Source organism: Schistocerca serialis, chromosome 3 (genome assembly GCF_023864345.2).
Source record: "Schistocerca serialis cubense isolate TAMUIC-IGC-003099 chromosome 3, iqSchSeri2.2, whole genome shotgun sequence".
In the NCBI taxonomy this organism is placed as follows: Eukaryota; Metazoa; Arthropoda; class Insecta; order Orthoptera; family Acrididae; genus Schistocerca; species Schistocerca serialis.
Genome location: NC_064640.1, coordinates 482,803,032 through 482,823,968, shown reverse-complemented (window position 1 = coordinate 482,823,968; position 20,937 = coordinate 482,803,032). Strand labels below are relative to the sequence as shown.

Here is a 20,937-nt window from a genome sequence, read left to right as displayed (position 1 = left end):
CGAATGCATTGAATTTGAACGTGATTCCCCAAAGGTAAATGTTTTTTGTGCCTTGTCACATCGAAAACTGTACTGGCCGTTCGTCTTGGCTGAGAGTACTGTCACTGGATATTACTACTTGGACATGTTGCAGCAATGGCTAATGCCTCTAATTCAATCGGACTCTCCGTTCATCTTTCAGCAGGATGGGCTCCACTTCATTTTCATCGTGAAGTTCGTGAGTACCTGAACACGGAGCTGCCGCTTCGATGGGTCGGCCGTGCTACAGAAGGGGACAGCTGTTTCATGAACTAGCCTCCCCGATCACCAAATCTCACTCCGTGTGAATTTTTTCTGTGGGGACACATTAAAGATCTGGTGTATGTACCCCCTCTACCACGTGTAGTAGATCTCCGGAAGAGAATACGGGAGGCGACTGCCACAGTCGATGATGTGATGCTGGGACGGCTATCGCAAGATTTCTATTACCGTATTGACGTCTGCCGGATCACTCATGGTTCACATATAGAATTTCTATTTAAAAAAAAAAAAAACTTCAGATTTTCTCTTCAAAATGCAATATGTGTGACATATGTACGATGTTTAATGAAATGGCTCTAAGCACTATGGGACTTGGAATCTGAGGTCATTAGTCCCCTAGACTTAGAACTACTTAAACCTAACCAACCTAAGGGCGTCACACACATTCATGCCCGAGGCAGGATTCGAACCTGCGACCGAAGCAGCAGCGCGGTTCCGGACTGAAGTGCCTAGAACCTCTCGGTCTCCTCGGCCGGCTACGATGTTTAGTTCCTGTACAATAAATTATATTGAAAGTGTTCCCGGACTTTATGTTCACCCTGTATTTAGGAGGGCATGTTGAAAAGTAGTACCTCAGAATCATTCATTCTGTTCTCAATATCGGGTGAGGTGGTAAATGTCACGCCTATCATTCTCTTTATTTTTTCTCTTCGCTGACAACAAAGAAAGCACGAATTAGAGGAGTTCGTCCACACATCATGACAATGACAGACCACCCACGAGCGCTGCGACATCTGCAACAATCCGATGCCTTCAGTCTACTGTCATCGATCAGCCTCCATACAGTACCGACTTGGCCCCATTCGATTTTCATCTGTTTCCAGAACTTAAAAAAAAATGGTTCAAATGGCTCTGAGCACTATGGGACTCAACTGCTGAGGTCATTAGTCCCCTAGAACTTAGAACTAGTTAAACCTAACTAACCTAAGGACATCACAAACATCCATGCCCGAGGCAGGATTCGAACCTGCGACCGTAGCGGTCTTGCGGTTCCAGACTGCAGCGCCTTTAACCGCACGGCTCCAGAACTTAAAGAACTCCTTTGAGGACTTCAGTTTAAGACTGATGAACCTTTGCAAGCACAGGCGAGGTTGTGGCTCCGTCAACAAAGTCAAACAATTTACACTGACTGTATCAACAAACTGGTCTCTTGTTGGGAGGAATGTGTTGGTTGCCAGGGTGACTATGTTGCGAAATAAGTACATAGACACGCAGAATAATTATGTGGAATGTTGAGAAATTTTATTTTATTAAAAAAGCTTTAAGAGTTTTCACATACAAAATGCAGAACAATTCCTTTTCAAGCGCGTTCTCGTATTTACACGTCCACTAAGTGAACTATACATCTAATATGCCAAAAGGACTTTTAGTAGCTATTCAACATTATTCCACCTTTGTAGAACCGCCCAATTTACAGTTCTTGTGTTACTGTATTACAAAAGAGTTATGTGAATGTACCTCACATTCTCAACAGTGAGACAGAGATACCTGTCTAGTCACGGATGAAATATCAAAGAGTCTACATCTTCAAACGTATCATCATAACTTGCAGTGAGAACAAGACTTCGTTTTCAGAATGACTTTTTCGCTATGCAGCGAAGTGTGCGGTGATATGAAAATTCCTGGCAGATCGAAAAAGTGTACCGGATTGGGTCTCGAAGCCGGGACCTATACCTTTCGCGACCAAGTGTTCTACCGACTGTTTATTCCTAATTTTGTTCGTTATTGTTATCATTTGGTTTATGAGGACGTCACATGACACCCCGTGAAGTTGTACATTGAGTACTCCACCCCCTTTTTTTTTCTTCCTTCACAGAGGGCAGCCAGCCCTCTGACCGAACATGCTGAGCTACCGTGCCGACCAAAAAATGTCACCGAATGAGCTCGTTCTCAGAGCTTTACTTCGCTCAGTACCTCATCTCCTAGCTTCCAAACTTTCTCAAAAGTTCGCTTGGGAAACTTTTAGATCTTGTCTTTATTCGACTTATAAAACCCAGTACTGAACATTAAAAGTGCTAACTTGCACTTGAACTTTCCGAGTTATGGTTACACCGCGTAATTAAAACAGCGCTCGCTCGCTCTCTCTCTCTCTCTCTCTCTCTCTCTCTCTCTCTCTCTCTCTCGCACAACAAGCTTAATTTCAATATTCATCACAAGAATCAGAAATTTATCTCCACAACAGCTGAATTTGGGCTGGGCAATCAATGATTTATTACTTACTTTATTTTTGGATCAGCGGATGCAAAATGATTCGTAGTTGTGGTCTACACTAGAGCTGTTTTCTCTTGGTTGTTTCGACACTGCTTTCATCGTCAGTAGCTCCACGATGAATTCTCAGGTGATGGCTGTGCGCACAGCACAATGATAATTCCTGATTTTAAGCTCCCTTTTTCAGTGAACGGTGTGGTATGGCAATGAAGAAAGTTCCATAAAAGTGGAGTAATGGTAGAGGTAACGGCAATGTTTGGACTTGATGATAGAGAGGGGTAGTTGTATATAAACTGAGAAGACGAATAGTGGTATGGGAGAAATCTGAGCCCATTTACGGATTTGTAAAGGTAAATTTAGAGTAGTTTCAGACATGATGAAAGTGTGTAGACGTGAACAGGTGTTAATAGAAATGTGTCAGCATTAGGTAAAAAGATGTCAGTAGCTTAGTCTCGAAAGACACTACTATTACAATGGCGTGCGTCACGTTAAATACAGGATTTGCGAACTTTTGGGTGAGATGTGTGTTAATAGGATCTCCACTGGCATACTGCTTAGCATATGACCTAACTAGTCTTGACCGAAGTACTGTCAGCAAAAAATTCCAAAACATTAATCGGAATGAATTCAGTTACAGCATTAATCCCTCTGGAATACATTTAACTCAGCCAGTGCTAAATACACTGGTGGAAAAACAAATACAACATCTTGAAAGACGATGTCGAGTTTGATAACAAAACAAGATATGCCACTTGGGAGGTTAGTTCATGAACTGATAATGGTTTCCACGTCTTCCGCCAGCAGATGGCTTTTTTTTTTTTTTGGTAGGGTTTAAGGGTGCTCAACTGCTGAGGTCATTAGCGCCCAGTCACTGGTGTTAGAGCACATGGAATCTGCTAAAACTCAAGGGGATGGGGGGACACCAGAAGGACCTGACAAAGATGCAGATAAAATAAGTAAAAAGGTTAAATGGCTTTGGACAAGCCAGTTAAAGTTATAAAACGCAGAATACGAGCAGCTGCTAGAGCGTCATCAGCTAAAACATCCGGTAAAGTAGATGGCAGGGACAGGATAACACGAAATTGACTAAAACGGGGACACGACAATAAAACATGGCGCACTGTTAATGCCTGACCACAAGGGCACTGCGGGGCTGGGTCACCGGAGAGCAGGTAGCGGTGGCTAAACCGGCAATGCCCAATCCGCAACCTGGTCAGAAGGACCTCCTCGCGCCGAGATGGTCGGGAGGATGTTGTCCAAGCAGTTGGGAGCGGTTTTACTGCCCGGAGCTTGTTTCCTTGGAGGGATAACCAAGCATCCCACCACAACGACACAAGCCTCTTACATACATCCCCACGAACGTCAGATGAAGGGACACAATGGGAGGCTGGCCGAGGCAGGAGGACTGCAGCCTTGGCTGCAGCATCTGCAGCCTCATTCCCAGGCACTCCTACATGTCCGGGAACCCACAGAAAGCTGACAGAACCACCATTATCAGCGAAAGAATGGAGGGACTGCTGTATTCGTTGAATCAAGGGATGGACCGGATAGGGAGCTCCAAAGCTCTGAAGAGCACTGAGTGAGTCAGAGCAGAGTACATACGATGAATGGCGGTGGCGGCGTGCATACTGAACGGCCTGATGGAGAGCAAAAAGCTCGGCCGTAAAGCTGGAACATTGGTCGAGGAGCCGGTATTTATAGGTGGCGGCCCCGACGACAAAGGCACAGCCGACACCATCGTCAGTTTTGGAGCCATCGGTGTAAATAAAGGTGTGACCGGCAAGTCGAGCACGAAGTTCGACAAACTGTGAGCAATACACTGCAGCCGGAGTACCCTCCTTCGGGAGTGAGCTGAGGTCGAGATAAATAGGAACCGGAGCCTGGAGCCAAGGTGGTGTCGGGCTCTCACCCTCTCTGAAGGTGGTAGGGAGGGCAAAATCCAATTGTCGAAGCAGGCGACGGAAGCGGACTCCGGGGGGCAGCAGGGCAGACACATACAACCCGTACTGACGGTCGAGAGAATTGGCGAAGGACTCATAAGAGGGGTGGCCGGGCATAGACAACAGCCGGCAGGCATACCGACACAGCAGTACGTCGCGCCGGTAGGTCAATGGTAACTCTGCAGCTTCAGCATAAAGACTCTCCACAGGACTAGTGTAGAAGGCTCCGGTCGCAAGACGTATCCCCCGATGGTGGATGGAGGTGAGCCAGCGTAAGAGGGACGGCCGAGCGGACGAGTAGACGAAGCTCCCATAATCCAGCTTCGATCGGACTATGGACCGATACAAGCAAAGCAGGACAGTGCGATCCGCTCCCCAAGATGAACCGCTAAGAACTCTGAGGACATTAAGGGAACGTGTACAATGGGCCGCCAAATAAGAGACATGTGGAGACCAACACAGTTTCCTGTCCTACGTGAGCCCTAGAAACTTAGTTGTTTCCACGAATGGGAGAACAACGGGACCGAGATGTAAGGATGGCGGAAGGAACGCTTTATATCGCCAAAAGTTGATACAAACTGTCTTCTCTTCAGAGAACGGGAAGCCATTTGCCACGCTCCATGAGTAGAGGCTGTCTAGACAACGCTGAAGGCAGCGCTCCAGGAGGCATGTTCTCTGGGCACTGCAGTAGATCGCGAAGTCATCGACAAAGAGAGAGCCTGAGACATTAGGTGGAATGCAATCCATAATTGGATTGATCGCGATGGCAAAAAGGGCTACGCTCAAGACGGAGCCCTGAGGTACTCCGTTCTCCTGGAGGAAGACGTCGGACAATACGGAACCCACACGTACCCTAAACTTTCGATCCGTTAAAAAGGAATCAATAAAAAGGGGCAGGCGACCGCGTAGGCCCCACCTGTGCATAGTGCGGAGGATACCTCCTCTCCAACAGGTATCATAAGCCTTCTCCAAGTCGAAGAACACGGCTACCGTTTGGCGCCTTCGCAAAAAGTTGTTCATGATGAATGTCGACAAGGTCACAAGGTGGTCAACAGCGGAGCGGCGGCGACGAAAGCAGCATTGGACATTAGTAAGTAGCCGTCGAGATTCAAGAATCCAGACTAACCGAGCATTAACCATGCGCTCCATCACCTTACAGACACAGCTTGTAAGAGAAATGGGGCAGTAACTAGAAGGAAGGTGACTATCCCTCCCGGGTTTGGGTATAGGAACAACAACGGCGTCACGCCAACGCATGGGGACTTGACCTTCGGTCCAGACGTGATTGTAGGTACGAAGAAGGAAGCTTTTGCCCGCCAGAGAAAGGTGTGCCAGCATCTGAACGTGAATGGCATCTGGCCCCGGAGCAGAGGACCGGGACAGTGCAAGCGCACGTTCGAGTTCCCGCATAGTAAAGGGGGCATTATAAGTTTCCAGATTCAGCGAGTGGAAGGAAGGTCGCCGAGCCTCTTCTGCCTCTTTCCTGGGAAGGAAGGCAGGATGGTAATGGGCGGAGCTTGAAACCTCCGCGAAAAAGCGGCCAAAGGCGTTGGAGACAGCCACAGGATCAACAAGGACCTCATTACCTGAGGTCAGGCCAGGTACCAAGGAGTGGGCCTTAATGCCCGACAGCCGGCGCAGGCTACCCCAAACGACGGAAGAGGGAGTAAAACTGTTAAAGGAGCTGGTGAAGGAGGCCCAACAAGCTTTTTTGCTGTCTTTGATGACTCTACGGCATTGCGCTCGGTGTCGTTTGTAGTCAATACAATTCGCCAACGTAGGATGGCGGCGAAAGGTGCGTAAAGCACGTCATCGAGCACGGATAGCGTCCCTACAAGCCTCGTTCCGCCAGGGGACGGAAACGCGACGTGAAGAAGAAGAAGTAGTACGAGGAATGGAACGTTCGGCAGCATTGATGATAACAGCCGTGAGGTATTCGACCTGACTGTCACAACTGGGAAAATCGTGGTCCGGAAAGGTCGCCAGGGAGGAGTAAAGTCCCCAGTCAGCTTTCAGTATGTTCCAGCTCGAAGGACATGGGGATGGGGTGTGGTGCAGGAGACGAACGACACAGGGGAAGTGGTCGCTCGAATAGGTGTCAGAAAGGACATACCACTCGAACCGACGGGCAAGAGTGGTAGAACAGATCGAGAGGTCCAAGTGGGAGTAGGTATGAGTAGAGTCCGAGAGGAAAGTCGGGGTGCCGGTATTGAGGCAGACAAGATTGAGATGGTTGAAGACATCCACCAAGAGTGAGCCTCTTGGACAGGACCCAGGAGAGCCCCAAAGGGGATGATGGGCATTGAAGTCGCCAAACAATAAAAACGGCAGGGGAAGCTGAACGATCAGGTGCATCATGTCAGCCCGACTGACAGCAGATGACGGTGGAGTGTAGATGGTACAAACTGAAAAAGTAATGCGGACAGCTATTGCTTGGAGAGGGGTGGTCAATGGGATGGGATGGTAATAAACATCGTCCTGAACGAGCAACATGACCCCACCATGAGCTGGGATACTGTCCACAGGGTTGAGGTCATACCGCTCCGAGGTATAGTGGGTAAAGGCAATACGGTCAGTCGGGCGCAACTTGGTTTCCTGGAGACCAAGGACGAACGGACAGTGCAGGCAGAGGAGCAGTTGTAATTCCTCCCGATTAGATCGAATACCTCTTATGTTCCAATGAAACAACACCATCGCTAGTCAAAAGGTTGGGGGAACGAGACGGGGGAAGAGCTGGTCACCTCGACGGCCGCGGAGGGCCAGGTTGCGAGGGAACTACGCTACAACCGACGGGAGGCGGATCCGGTTCCATCGACTCGTCGCCAGCTGCGGCCGCTGTCCCTGGTTGTGTAGGACGGGCCGCATCATTTGCCGACGAAAGGCCGGCAGAGCGCCTGGCAGCAGAGCGTCCCGGCGAAACTGATGACGGCCCGGCCGGGAGCAGCGACTCACGGATGGAGCGTCAGACGAAACGCGCCGGGGTGGAGAGGGGGATAGAGACTGCTTCTTGGAGGCCTTCTTGGAAGGCCGAGGAGGCACAGGGATGGTGGGATGGACCCGAAGAAGGTCCTCACGTGCGGGGTCCGTTTTGGAACGCCGGACCTCAGAAGCTGGGGTCCGGAACGTTTCCCCGATGGACGCCTGAGAAGAGGATCGCTTCTCAGGTGGCGTGGGGGGAGGAGGAGGAAGGGTGGCCCCTGGGGCAGAGGGGGTGGGGGCCACGGGGGAGGAGGATTTGGAAGGGAGGGATTTGGGAGGCAGAGGCAGAGCCCCCTGATGGGCGGAGGGGGGACAGGATAGGGGTGAGGATACCGCGGAAGGAGTGGACACAACTGAGGCAAACGAAGTGGTCAATGGCACGGGATGGAGGCGGTCGTACTTCTTCCGGGCCTCAGAATAAGAGAGCCGATCCAAAGTTTTGATTTCTTGTATCTGCTTCTCCTTCTGATATGCGGGGCAGTCTGAGGATCTAGGCAAGTGGACGCCAGGACAATTAACGCACCGAGGTGGTGGGGTGCATGTATGTTCCTCACGAAGAGGACGTCCACAATCGTCACAGAGGGGCTCAGCCTCACACCGTGACGACATGTGCCCAAAGCGCAAACACCTAAAACAGCGCATAGGAGGCGGGACGTAAGGTCGCACGTCACACCGGTAGCACATCACCTTTACCTTCTCCGGGAGAACGTCCCCCTCGAAGGCGAGGATAAAGGCCCCGGTGTCGATGCGACGGTCTTTGGGGCCGCGCTGGACTCGCGGGACGAAATGCACGCCTCGGCGCTCCAGGTTGGCCCTGAGCTCCTCATCAGATTGTAGCAGGAGGTCACGATGAAAAATAACCCCCTGCATCCTATTTAGTGCCAGATGTGGGACAATGGATACCGGGATGTCCCCTAGGCGGTCGCACGCCTGGAGCGCCGCCGACTGTGTGGCGGAGGTGGTCTTGATAAGGACGGACTCTGAACGCATCTTGCTGAGAGCCTCGATTTCCCCGAAGACGTCCTCAATGTGCTGAACAAAGAACATGGGCTTGGAGGTGGCGAACGTCCCCCCATCGGTCCGAGAACAGACCAAATAGCGGGGGAAGTACTTCGCCCCAAGCCGGTGGGCCTGTCCCTCCTCCCATGGAGTGGCCAAGGGGGAAAGGGCAGGAGAGCCAGAACTAGAAACGGTACCTTTTCTTTTGAAAGACTCGGCCGCAGAGCGACCTGATACATATTGACGTTTCATCTGCGAAACGTCCGCCCCGATACCACCCACTCCGACCAGGGGCTCTCCCCACGGGCGCCACCCAGCCGCAGCAAGGGCCATCTGGCAGGATGACCATTGCCGGGAGTCCTGATGCCCCAAGGAGACGGGCATCTACTCCTTGGCCGACGTGGGGAGGGTGCAGCTCAGGTATCGGCAGTACGATCCCTGTGTTGTCAGGGGGCTACAACCTAGAGGGTACATGACGACCCCACCACAACAGGCTGGCTACCGTGCTGGATTTCTGGTGCCATGGAAAGTCCATCATGATCGCTGGTGCAGATGGAGATGCACTATGGGCGTACCTTGGACAACCCATCAGGCGTTTAGGCCCAATTTGAGGAATAGTGGGTATGGTTACAACGCCGGTGCAATGCTGAGTGCCAAGGTCTTCGTGCACTTAGGACCAGTGGTACACCATGTAAGGTGTCCTTCCCCAAAAGGCTCGTACTTCTGTCGAATTGTGAAAAATGGAGGTCAAACCCCAAGGGGGACCATTACATGGAAGGCCGAAACGGTTGAAACTCCTTTTAGTCGCCTCTTACGACAGGCAGGAATACCTCGGGCCTATTCTTACCCCGGACCCACAGGGGGGCCAGCAGATGGCATAGTGGAGTAAATGCCAGAGCGCTATCTGCATGTATCCTTTAAACATAAATGCCCATGCCACTCAGCGTGGTGCACAAGTGTAGAACAAGCAGGCAGCACGCAACTGACACGCACTCATGAGTCCTTATGGCCTACTTAGCGGGTTTTGGAGAGGTCAAATTGCGTCCTTTCGAAGGGTGAGATGATTCTCTCGAAGAAATGCGGCACAAGTTGGATATGGCAAGTCAGTTGTACAGTGATCCTGGCAACAGTGTACATGTGAGCATCCTTACACTAAAAGGCAATGTTCTGGGCTTCCACGCGACATAGATACGCCAGTCAAGATCGTCTTATAATAAGGACAGCAGCGGCAGACCGTACAGTTTCAACATTGCAGATACGAACAAATGTAACGCCACGAGTGTCAACACGAATCGTTGCAGCCCGGTTACTAGTAGCGAGTCTACGGGAAACCACAGCTCTAGATCGTCGTATACCCACGCTACAGCATCTGTGTGCATGGCTCGTCTAGCACTGTCAAAGGATCCTTGGAGCATGCAATGGCACAGTCTTCGGCAATGATAGCAGATTCTGCCCTCATGCAAGTGATAGCCATTTGCGCATACGACATAGACCTGGTGAGCGCTGTCCCCAACAGTGCATTCGCCCGAGACTTACTGGTCCCATCTCAGCCTTATGGCCAGGGGTGCTACATGCTACTACTCTGGTTCATCTTTAGTGTTTGTAGAGGGAACGCTGACCAGTGCTAGATACGTGCAGAATGTTGTTAGAAGAGTTTTCTACTGTACTCACAACAGAAAGTGATGTGCTGTTCTAACAGTATAATGCTCGCCCACACACTTCCTGTGAAACTCTACGAGCTCTGCAAGACGTGCAGCAGCTTCCCTGGCCAGCTCTCCAATCGAGCACATATGGGTTGGTTGGTAGGTTTAGTGGAGGGGGGGGGGCGAGCGAGTAGTGACTGAACTGCGAGGTCATCGGTCCCTTGTTCCCAGTATAACAATTACCCAAGAGAAAGAAGAAAACGAAGAAGTATGGCACAATAACAGGAGAAAGGAAGAACCAGAAGAACGACAAAAGGACAACAAACACTACAATGGACAAACTAGGACAAGAAAACCACAGAGAGACGCAAGAAACAGGGAGAAGAGATTCAAAACAAGAAAGCAGATTACCATGGCTGGCTGACCATGAGAATAAAAAAGGAGAAGGCAGCCACTCTGCAACACATTAAAACCTCCACACAGAGGGACAAAGGACACACGCTAGAACTCAGATCAAATGATAAAACCCATCCTCACGAATAAAACGTAACACTAACGCTGCTGTTGCGGCATTGTCGCCCAACGCCGAAGGTAGGATGCTGAGACAGTTAAAAGTCCGCCGCAGAGCGGCTAAAAGTGGGCAGTCCAGCAAGAGGTGGACGACTGTCATTCGGGAGCCACAGCGACACTGAGGTGGGACCTCGCGACATAGGAGGTAAACGTGTGAGCCACATACGGCCAAGGTGAAGTCGACTAAGAACAACTGATTCCCTGCGACCAGCCCGCAGAGAAGACCCACACATTCGCAGTCTCCTTAATGACACGCAGTTTGTTGTGCATACTGTTATGCCACTCCATCTCCCAATGCCAAAAAACCTTGCGGCGTAAGACAGAAAGCAGGTCAGTTTCAGAGATGTCCATCTCCAGGAGCGGTTTCCGCATTGCCTGTCTGGCCAGCCTGTCAGCAAGTTCGGTGCCTAGAATTCCGACGTGTCCTGGAGTCCACACAAACACCACTGAACGACTGGACCGTTCCAGGGCAGAGATGGACACCTGGATGTTCGCTACCAAAGGATGGCATTGAGGTGCTGCCAACACTTCCGCTTAAGCTGACGGAGGTGAGGAAGCCAAGTCAATCGGGCGTCGAAAAGCAGTCCTAAGAATCGGTGTGTCTCCACTACAGTGAGTGTATCGTCATTAAGGTAGAGTTCTGGTTCCGGATCAACGGTACGGCGCCGACAGAAGTACATAACACACGACTTTGCGCCCGAAACGTGGAAACCGTGGGCTAGAGCCCATGAATGCGCCTTGTGGATGGCTCCATGTAGGCTCCGCTCAGCGACACCAGTACTGGTGGAGCAGTATTAAATGCAGAAGTCGTCTGCATACAGATACAGTGAGACGGATGGCCCTACAGCTGCTGATACAACATTAATGGCCACTAAAAATAGAGATACACTCAATACGGAGCCCTGCCTGACCCCATTCTACTGCATATGGGGCGAACTAAGGGAGGCACCAACTTGGACACGAAAAGTACGTAGCGACAGGAAATTTTAGATAAAAATCGGGAACAGGCCCCAGAGACCCCACTCGTATAATGTGGCAAGGATACTATGTCGCCAGGTCGTGCCATACGCTTTTCGTAAATCAAAAAACATGGCAACCAGGTGTTGGCGTCTGGAAAAGGCTGTTCGGATGGCAGACTTGAGGAACACAATATTATCAGTGGTAGAGTGACTCTGGCAGAAGCCGCCCTGACATGGAGCCAGTAGGCCACGTGAATCCAGGACACAACCCAACCGCCGACAGACCATACGTTCCAGCAGCTCACAAAGAACGTTGGTGAGGCTGATGCGCCGATAGCTATCCACATCAAACGGATTTTTACCGGGTTTAAGCACCGGAATAATGGTGCTGTCCCACCATTGCGATGGAAAGACCAGTTGAATATGAAGAGGAGACGTCGCTTGCAGTCAGATGAGAGAGGTTTAATCATCTGACCGTGGGTCCGATCTGGCCCAGGAGCTGTGTCAGGGCAATGTGCAAGGGCACTGAGGAGCTCCCACTCTGTAAATGGGGCGTTATAGAGTCCACTGTGGCATGTAGCGAACGAGAGGACTTTCCTTTTCATCCGCCGTTTGAGGGTGCGAAAGGGTGGGGGTATTTCTCCGACGCAAAGGCTCGAGCATAGTGCTCTGCAATCGCGTTTGTGTCGTTAGACGACACGCAATTGATGTTAATGACAGAGACACCCGCCGAGGGCACACTAAAGAACAATGGGTCGCGTTTTCCGCCACAGAAACGATCGTTGTAGTCACCTGCTCAACCACCACATCGATGTAGCCGTGTGGGGGAGATTCAGTAGTGACTGCAGAGGTGAAGGCTACCCAGTCTGCCTTGTTTAAAGCCCGTCTGGGTAGGCGTCCGTGAGCATGACGCTGGGGGAGTGACAGGAAGATGGGGAAGTGGTCACTACCACACAGGTCGTCATGTGCTCTCCAGTGGATAGATGGGAGGAGTCTTGGGCTGCAAATTGATAAATAAATGGCCGAGTAACTAAAAGAGCCACACTGAAATATGTGGCGGCCCCAGTATTTAAGAGGCAGACGTCGAGTTGGGACAGTAAATTTTCGACATCTCTACCATGGCCAGTAAGCATGGCGCTACCTTACAAGGCGTTATGGGCGTTAAAATATCCCAAAAGGAGGAAAGGTTTAGGGAGTTGATCAATCAGTTTAGCCAAAACGTTCAGGTGTACCACACCATCTAGAGGGAGGTATACGTTGCAGACAGTTATTTCCTGCATCGTCCGTATCCTGATAGCCGCAGCTTCGAGGGGAGTTTGAAGGGGCATAGGTTCACTACATCCCGAGTTCAGAACATAAATTCAAACCCCAACTGACACTATTATATTCGCTATGGTTCTTGCAATATCTCCCACAGCCATGAAGGGCAGGCGTCCACATTGCCAGGAACCAGGTTTCCTGGAGGGCAATTCATAAAACAGGTGTAAAGCTTAACAGTTGCTGTAGTTCAGCCAGGTGGTGGAAAAAACCGGCGCAATTCCACTGAAGGATGACGTGATCGTGAGATTGGGAAGGCATGAAACACTCAGTGAGGTAGTCTACGCCTCAGGGTCACCTGCTGCCACCGACTTATTTCCTGAACAGTCTATATCCATTGTGTCTGAGGATCTGGCGAGAGCTACGTCCTCAGCAGACGCCAGAATCTTCACCTCATCCTCAGACGCCAGGCTTGTAGGCAGTGGTGGTGTGGGTGCCACTGCAATTCCCTTGGCCTTGGGATCTGGATTTCTTTCACTGATCCTTGGGTTTCTCTGGCTGGGATGTCTTCACTGATTCAGTCTCCGGGTCAGAGGATGAGCATGTACCCTACGACCAGCTGCTTTTGGGTACTTCAGCCACTGATGGGTGTCATCCTTCCTACTAGCAGAAACCTGGGAAGGGAGTGACAAAAGGGACCCTTTCCTACCGAGAGGAGCCCAAGAAAACTTATGCTTCTCTGGCTGATTAGTGGGGTCTGGTGTCCCTGATGGTTGGGGGAACAGTGCTCCTGAGGTAGGTGGTGTGGGAGCAACAGGGAGGGAAGTGCCCCCCCACCATCAAGGGGACAGTTGTAGTCTTCCAGCTCTGAGAGACGATTGGAACTCACAGAACTGATGGGCCTACAACTGTTCTCATACCAGCAGCATAAGAGGTGGTCATAGCCACAGGATGTAGATGCTCAAATTTCCTCTTGGCCTCAGTGTAGGTCAGTCAGTCCAGAGTTTCCTCGCTGTAAAATCCTGCAGTCTGGTGAGCAAGGGGAGTGATGCTCTCCACAGTTGACACAGATGGGAGGCAGGCACATGGAGTATTGGGATGGGATGGATGTCCAAAATCTCGACATGCGATGCTGGAAGTACAGCAGGAAGACATATGACGAATTTCGAGCACTTAAAGCACCGCATCGGGGGAGGGATATATGGCTTGAAATCACACCGGTATTCCATCACCTTGACCTTCTCCGGTAATGTGTGACACCTTCAAAGGCCAAGATGAGGGCACTGGTGGCAACCTGATTATCCCTTGGACCTCTATGAACACGCTGGACGAAATGAACTCGTCACTGTAAGTTGGCGCGCAGCTCGTCGTCAGACTGCGAAAAAAAGGCTCCTGTGAAATGTAATACCCTGGACCATATTTCAGATCTTATGAGGCATTATGGTATTGGAAACATCCCCCAGCTTGCCACAAGCGAGTAAAGCCCATAACTGGGCAGAGGATGCCATTTTTATCAAGACTGACCCTGACCGCAATTTGGACAAGCCCTCCACCTCCCCAAACTTGTCCTCTAAATGCTTTACAAAAAGCTGAGGCTTCATCAAGACGAAGGAGTCTCCATCGTACACACAAGGTACTGGGGCCAATAAGGTTCGCTGCCATCCTTAGCCTGGCATTCCTCCCATGGTGTGGCCAGGGAGGGGAATGATTTCGGTTCATACTTCCTTGCATTGTACTGAGACTTTGAACACTTAGAGACTGCTGGCGTTTGATCACCAGCAATTGATGATGTGATACGCTTCATCGTGCATCATATGCCCTGATGCCACCCACTCTGACTAGGGGCCTTCCCCACGGGTGCCACCCAGCTGCAGCAAAGGCCACCTGACAGGATGGCCCAGGGTGAGTTACTCCTTGGCATATGTGGAGAGTTAACGGCGCATGCATCAGCAGAGCAATCCCTGTGTAGTCAGGAGGCTACAACCAACAGGGTACATGGCGGCCCCACCACAATGGACTGGCTACCGTGCTGGATGAGGTGCAAAGAATTCCATGGTCCTCGTAGGCGCTGAAAACTACATTTCATAGTGGGTGGAGGAAATGCACCCAGGAAGGTGTCCTCGCTCAAGAGATAGAGGATGAGCAGGACTTCAATGCCATGATGAGAAAGTGGGCTAAAGATCTCAATGCACGATGGACACGATGCACCATGTAAGGTGCCCTTCCCCAATTGGCTCGCTCTTCGGGAAAATTTTGAGAAATGGAGGTGAAACCCTACAGGGAACCATCACATAGTGGCCGAAAGGTGTGAGGCTCCTTTTAGTCACCTCTTCACGACAGCAGCAATACCTCAGGCCTATTCTAACCCCTGGGCCCGCAGGAGGGAAGCAGATGTGGGACATGAAAGGACGACAAGTGACTCGAGTGACTCCTCCACCAACATCTCTTACAGCGCTACACAAACAGATCGAACAGGTGTGCATTAACGAATTTCGAGACAGCGTTCGTCACCTATATGAGTGACTGCACGCCAGTGTCATTCACAAGAGTCCACACAAGAAGTGCGTTGGTTTGTACTACACGCACAAAAATTTCATAAAATCTAATCTGAGGAATAAATTTACTGTTTTATTCTGTACATAATACGAAGTATAGCCGGCATCATTTCTACCTTATGTTAACCGCTGTTCCTCGAATCAACGGTAAGCTGCATGAGACTGGAAGAGAGAGAATTACATTATATATTTTGGGTGTAACTGTTAAAGGAAACCTGGAGCTGAGCGACCGTGTCTCGTTAAGCATAATGATCACTCAAGCTTCCTAGACATCAGGAACAGCAAGCTAATAATGTCATTTAACTACAGGAGGTAACGCAGCCAGTGACCGTCCAGATACGCTGTTGCTGACAGGTATTTATAGAAAAAGAAATAGTTGGAAGTTGCGCATGTAAGTTTTTGTTGCATACAATATCACAAGCTGAAGAGCCTAATAGGAATTCCTCCATTGTGTAACCTGTTTTGTATGGCGGCTCTGATGGATAACTGAGGGGCAGGGGGGAGGTAGATACCAACTGCTGTGCAAAACGGATCTACAGCAGTACCAGTCTGCTATTTACAGTTAAAAACAATGTCAGCAACAAGGCCGCTACAAGTGAGGAACAACGTAAGCGTATTCAGTCAATTCTGCAATTAAATTGAACGCGAGAGTTTTCCTTTATATATGCAAATTTATATTATAAACCGATTTCACAGATTTCAATTATGGACTCAAAGTGGCTGCCTTACGTTGTAATTTTATGTCCGGCAACCTTGCTGAACAATCTGAAAATAAGCTATCTTGCTTGTAACAGAATAACATTTAACTTTAGCATTATGTGATCACAGACATTTTACACCATTTCTACCTTTTTACGTATCCTTCGGCAGTGTAAAAATGGGAGTTCTACAGACAACCAAGACAAGTAGACAAGGGAGCTCCATAAGAAACTAGGCCTATCAATTTCACTATTTTTTAAATTTTTGTTCTCACTCTTTGATCCGTCAAGGCATATCAACAGTCCTGGCACCTTATCACCGTGTTGTATTTACATTCGGTTAATAATTTCAGAAGATGAAAGTAAGACAAAATGTACAATAATTCAAATATTCTAGTGTCTAAACGTTTAGCATATACAAGGAGTAAAAACTTCCTGAAGAGGAAGAGCTAAACTAAGCTTAACGGTTAGATATTTAGTACAAATAATGTTCAAAATACGTAACTATCAAAGCTCTGAAACTGGAAACACTATGTATTCCGAACATACTCTACAAGATTACGATCCGGAGATATATCTGCCCAGTCATTGGGGACAAATATCTTCACATGAGAGAAAGTCATCAACCGGATCAACTCGATGCAGACTAACATCATGAACAAAGTCTGGACGGACTGCGCCCACGAAAACCGGCGCATGAAGTTTCAGTACCTCATATCTGTACCTCCGAACATCAAGGTAGTTGTAAGATCGGTACGTTCATTCAGCACTGTCTTCCCATCACCGAGCTACTACTAATACTAGTACTACACCACTACTGAAATGATCTCATTCAATGTACATCCTCTCGTCATGCCGGACGTCACTATGCCTCCAGATGGATCAATGAAGAAAACATTCTGCGAACTGTTGCGGGATTAAACTGAAGATAGCATTCCTTCGTTTGTTTTTGTACAATCTTTCTGCAGTGGATTTTGCAATTTAAATGCTCGTCAATGAACAGCAGTGAACGCGACACACAACTGGCACATGCACAAATCCTTCAAACGTCAGTGTGGCACACTAAACATAGCCGAGACCGTCCACGTCCAACCTGTGTCAAGGTGACTGAGGATTTCACCCTGAAAAACTGGCTGTATGTGGTGTCTGTACGAAAAGATGGATGGTCAGGTACTATATCCGTCCACGATGAAGTCATTAGAGAAAGAGCACAACATCGGGTTGAGAGAATGATGGGGAAAAAATCGGTCGTGTCCTTATCAGGGGAAACCTCCCGGCAATCCCTTAATCTGTTTAGGGAAATCATGGGAAACCTAAATTAGAATGGCCGAACGGAGAAGTGAACCGGCGTCGTCCCAAATACGAGTCCGGTTTTCCAGCCATTGTGGCACCTCACTGTGTTTATTTGTGACGTTACAATCAAGATTTCGTGCGATCACATGTTATCATTATGGGGATAACGTAATGCCTTGAATCGTTTGTCACCCCGAAGGAGAGTGTATGCCTGCTCTGTAGAGACGTCGTAGCTCCAGTTTGTCGGAAAAATTTTATCATTATTTACAGTGCTTGCTCAGCTACTCTCATTCCATTTCTCTCATTTCTCTTCTATATTTGATTTTTGGCTGCCAATGTGTGTAATTAGTGACTGAGAAAAATTTTCAATTTAGAATTTTATTGTTCCAACAGTCAGTTGGAAACAAAGATTACGATGCTTTACAATGGCATCAACCAAATTATTATTACATCTTACACAAAAATTGTGTCCTAGTGTTTCAGCAAATATTGCATTACGAAACTACACGTTTAATGTTCGATCCCTGACTGAACCCAAGATTTCTTTCAGTATTTTGCGGGGCCTTCACCCCTACCAATTTCTGGGTGTGTAAAAGCTGTACAGTATGACGTGTAAAGGTGGACAATTTTATATTAAAACCTGATTTTTTACCTGCGCAATCCACCAAACTACCTTATAATTACTGATCAGATTTGTCGTTCACTTGTGTGTGTCACCGCTTCTCTAAGAGCTGACTGTATTTTTCAGAATTAACTCTGAAAATTGAAGATCCTCTCTCTGCCTCTAGGTCATCAAAAGCACTACATTACGAGTAACTTGGTTACAAAGGAAAAAAGGATGCAGCCGTTTGTTGGAGCCACTGTCAGACGTCCACCTACATTCAGAAGGAGATTACTGAAAACTTAACTCCCGATGTACAGACGATGATCTGAAGAAATGTGTCTTCCGAATGAAAATACAGTGCAGCAGACGCTGCGCTACCTCTAGGTAACTGTGGACTTAATATCGCGGAAATCTACACGGGCAACAAGAATAAAACCTAATCACGAGGCTTTAGTTGTCACCTGAACTTTAAGAACATCTCGATGATTAAAGAAATTCGATATCTACAGGTGTTTGCTCGGAAACACCCAGTGTATAGCTTAATCCACAGTACCGTGGACTTGGCGAATAACGAAGCTAACATGTGATTCTCGTTGCCGTCCGTGATTTTTCGCCATCACAGGAAATTCTTTTGCATATTGATCCTCATTACAAAATACAATTACAGGCATTACAAAAAACAATTACAGACTGTAATTTGGTAAAGACGTACGGCAAGAAGTTCACACCAACACCAAAATTTCAGAAGCGATTTTTTGCACGTTATCTTCACAACCACGTAGTTACTAGCTTCAACACGATGTTCAGAGCGTTATGCCCACATTCGCGTAATACGCATGCAACGAAATATCAGTTGCATTTTTCAAAAAAACATTTTCCGAGGAATTACTCCATGATAATTGCTACCAGCTATTACAAACTTATATAAGCTACAACAGCACTTGATCAAAAGTTGTGGACCTATGTAACCAGTCGTATCACACTGGCTGCAAGACTGTCACAGTAAATTAGTACAGTTTGTCCATTGCGATGTGGGCAGGACTCCACCAGGTGATGTTTGGATGAAGAGGCGTAGCCATTTCTGGATTTGGAGAATTGAAATGGTCTACTAGTTACAATCTTTCACTACCTGCATTCATTCATATTCTCTTAGGGAAATGTATACGAAGTAACAAGGAATGAAGGATGTAGTTCCAAAACGGACCGCTGTCCTTCAAGACACCAGTTTCGCCTCGCGATGAACGTCAGCGCTGATACCTGTTTATGTTTTCCTAACGCCATACAAGGAAACAACTGAAATGTAAACATCAGTTACCAATCTGGGAATTAAACACCTGCAACCTCAACACTAATTTTAAGAAGTCGTTAATGCCTCTCGGGTGTAGAGTTGTTTAAACCAGGAATGAACACGCCGTAAGCGAGACAGGCGTGTGACAAAAACAAAAAAATGTGTAATTTATTACAGAGAACGTAAATGCGTACAGTTACCTTCAAAATATAATTTTCTGTAATTCACATTTCATTTTACAGATAACGACGTTTATATTTGTTTCACTCTCCCTTTATCCGTAAATAACTATCTTTAATAACTGGTTTGACACTATTAAATGCTTCGCATGTTATTCACGTTCATCTTCGTCGTGAAAGAGTGACGACCTTATTGTTTACTTACATCACTACGTAGAATTTCGTTTCAGGGCATTTAATACGAAATTTAAGAGCTCTCCAAGTATGTCTCCCTTCGCCAGCCACTGCCCTCTCCTATTTGCACCCATTACTTAATGTTTACCCTCCATCTAAAATTTCCAAGAGCGCTTTAAAACTCATGTGACACTTCCGTTACGTCAAATTGTAAATAAAGTTTTGGAGTTTATGCCTGACCGTTTAGTTACGTGTGGCACGAACAAGACAATGAATGTTAATGATTTATTACCGCATTTCTTAGAAAGCGGTTTACACGTTAGCCACCAATAGTTCGGACGCTTACATCCCCTATTTTACATAACGACTCAAGTGTTCTACCAAAAGAAGCGTTAGTACTCTTAACAGGTACGTGACTTTACTCTAAATACGCTCAATTTTTTCCTTCCTAACAAGCTTCTTGACAACAGCTCAAATATTTCTTTATACTTCTTTCGGAATGATGTTTAAACTATGAAAAGTCGATTTCATATAGCGTTATTAAGTAGTGCATGTGAAGACCAATCAACTTTTAGTGAACACTTAAGAGAAAAGAACTTAAACTCATAAACGTTTTATAGCTCACGAATCCACGAATGTTTAAAGGAAGCATGTCAACATTATGGAAAAAGTGGGCGGTCACTTAATGATACGCCACAAAACATCCCGTCGGAAACAAACACTTCGCTGTAAATATCAATGAAAGTGGCTGCAAAAAGTTTTACAGCTTTCTCGATAACGAAAGCGAATCATTAAGCTTGAGGGCGGTTTGGTGACAGAAATTTGGAAGCGTACGCTGCGCAACTCACCAGTAGCAGGGGCAGCGGCACGAGCCACGACAGCGCTGGCGGGAGCAACAAGCGACACATCCTCGCGGCGCGGCAGTCGCCTGGCAACTGAAGCACGAGTCTGCGCGTCAGCCGGTCCCCCCACCACAGCCGCCTGGCCACGGCGTGTCGCTGCGCGCCCCACTAAAGAGCTGGCGGATGGCGGCTGGCGGCTGGCGGCTGGTCACTGGCCGTCGCCCGCTGTTTGGCGCTACCCCAGCTCACCCCGGCCGACAAGGGGCTCAACCTGCCCTCATTAGGGTAGTTCCGGGAAGGACCACCTACCGCAGAAAGCTACCGGCGCACTTAGGATACAATAGGAGGTCCATGCTGTAGAGATTAGTAAACCTACACGACATGCCATTTATCATGTATGCTAGCTTTACAGGCCTACATCTACTCCTGTGGTCTGGAAGGAACTGTTA

General features: G+C 48.3%; 1 protein-coding gene across 1 annotated transcript in view; it reads right to left on the bottom strand.

The window, feature by feature from the left end:
* The window catches only part of LOC126470373 (uncharacterized), a 502,532-nt gene extending 481,963 nt beyond the window's left edge, over positions 1–20,569 (bottom strand). Inside the window, exon 1 of the mRNA XM_050098194.1 lies at positions 20,495–20,569. Coding sequence (XP_049954151.1) covers positions 20,495–20,554 — 60 coding nt within the window. The 5' untranslated portion in view covers positions 20,555–20,569. The remainder of the gene's footprint in view (positions 1–20,494) is intronic.
* Positions 20,570–20,937: the final 368 nt, after the last annotated feature.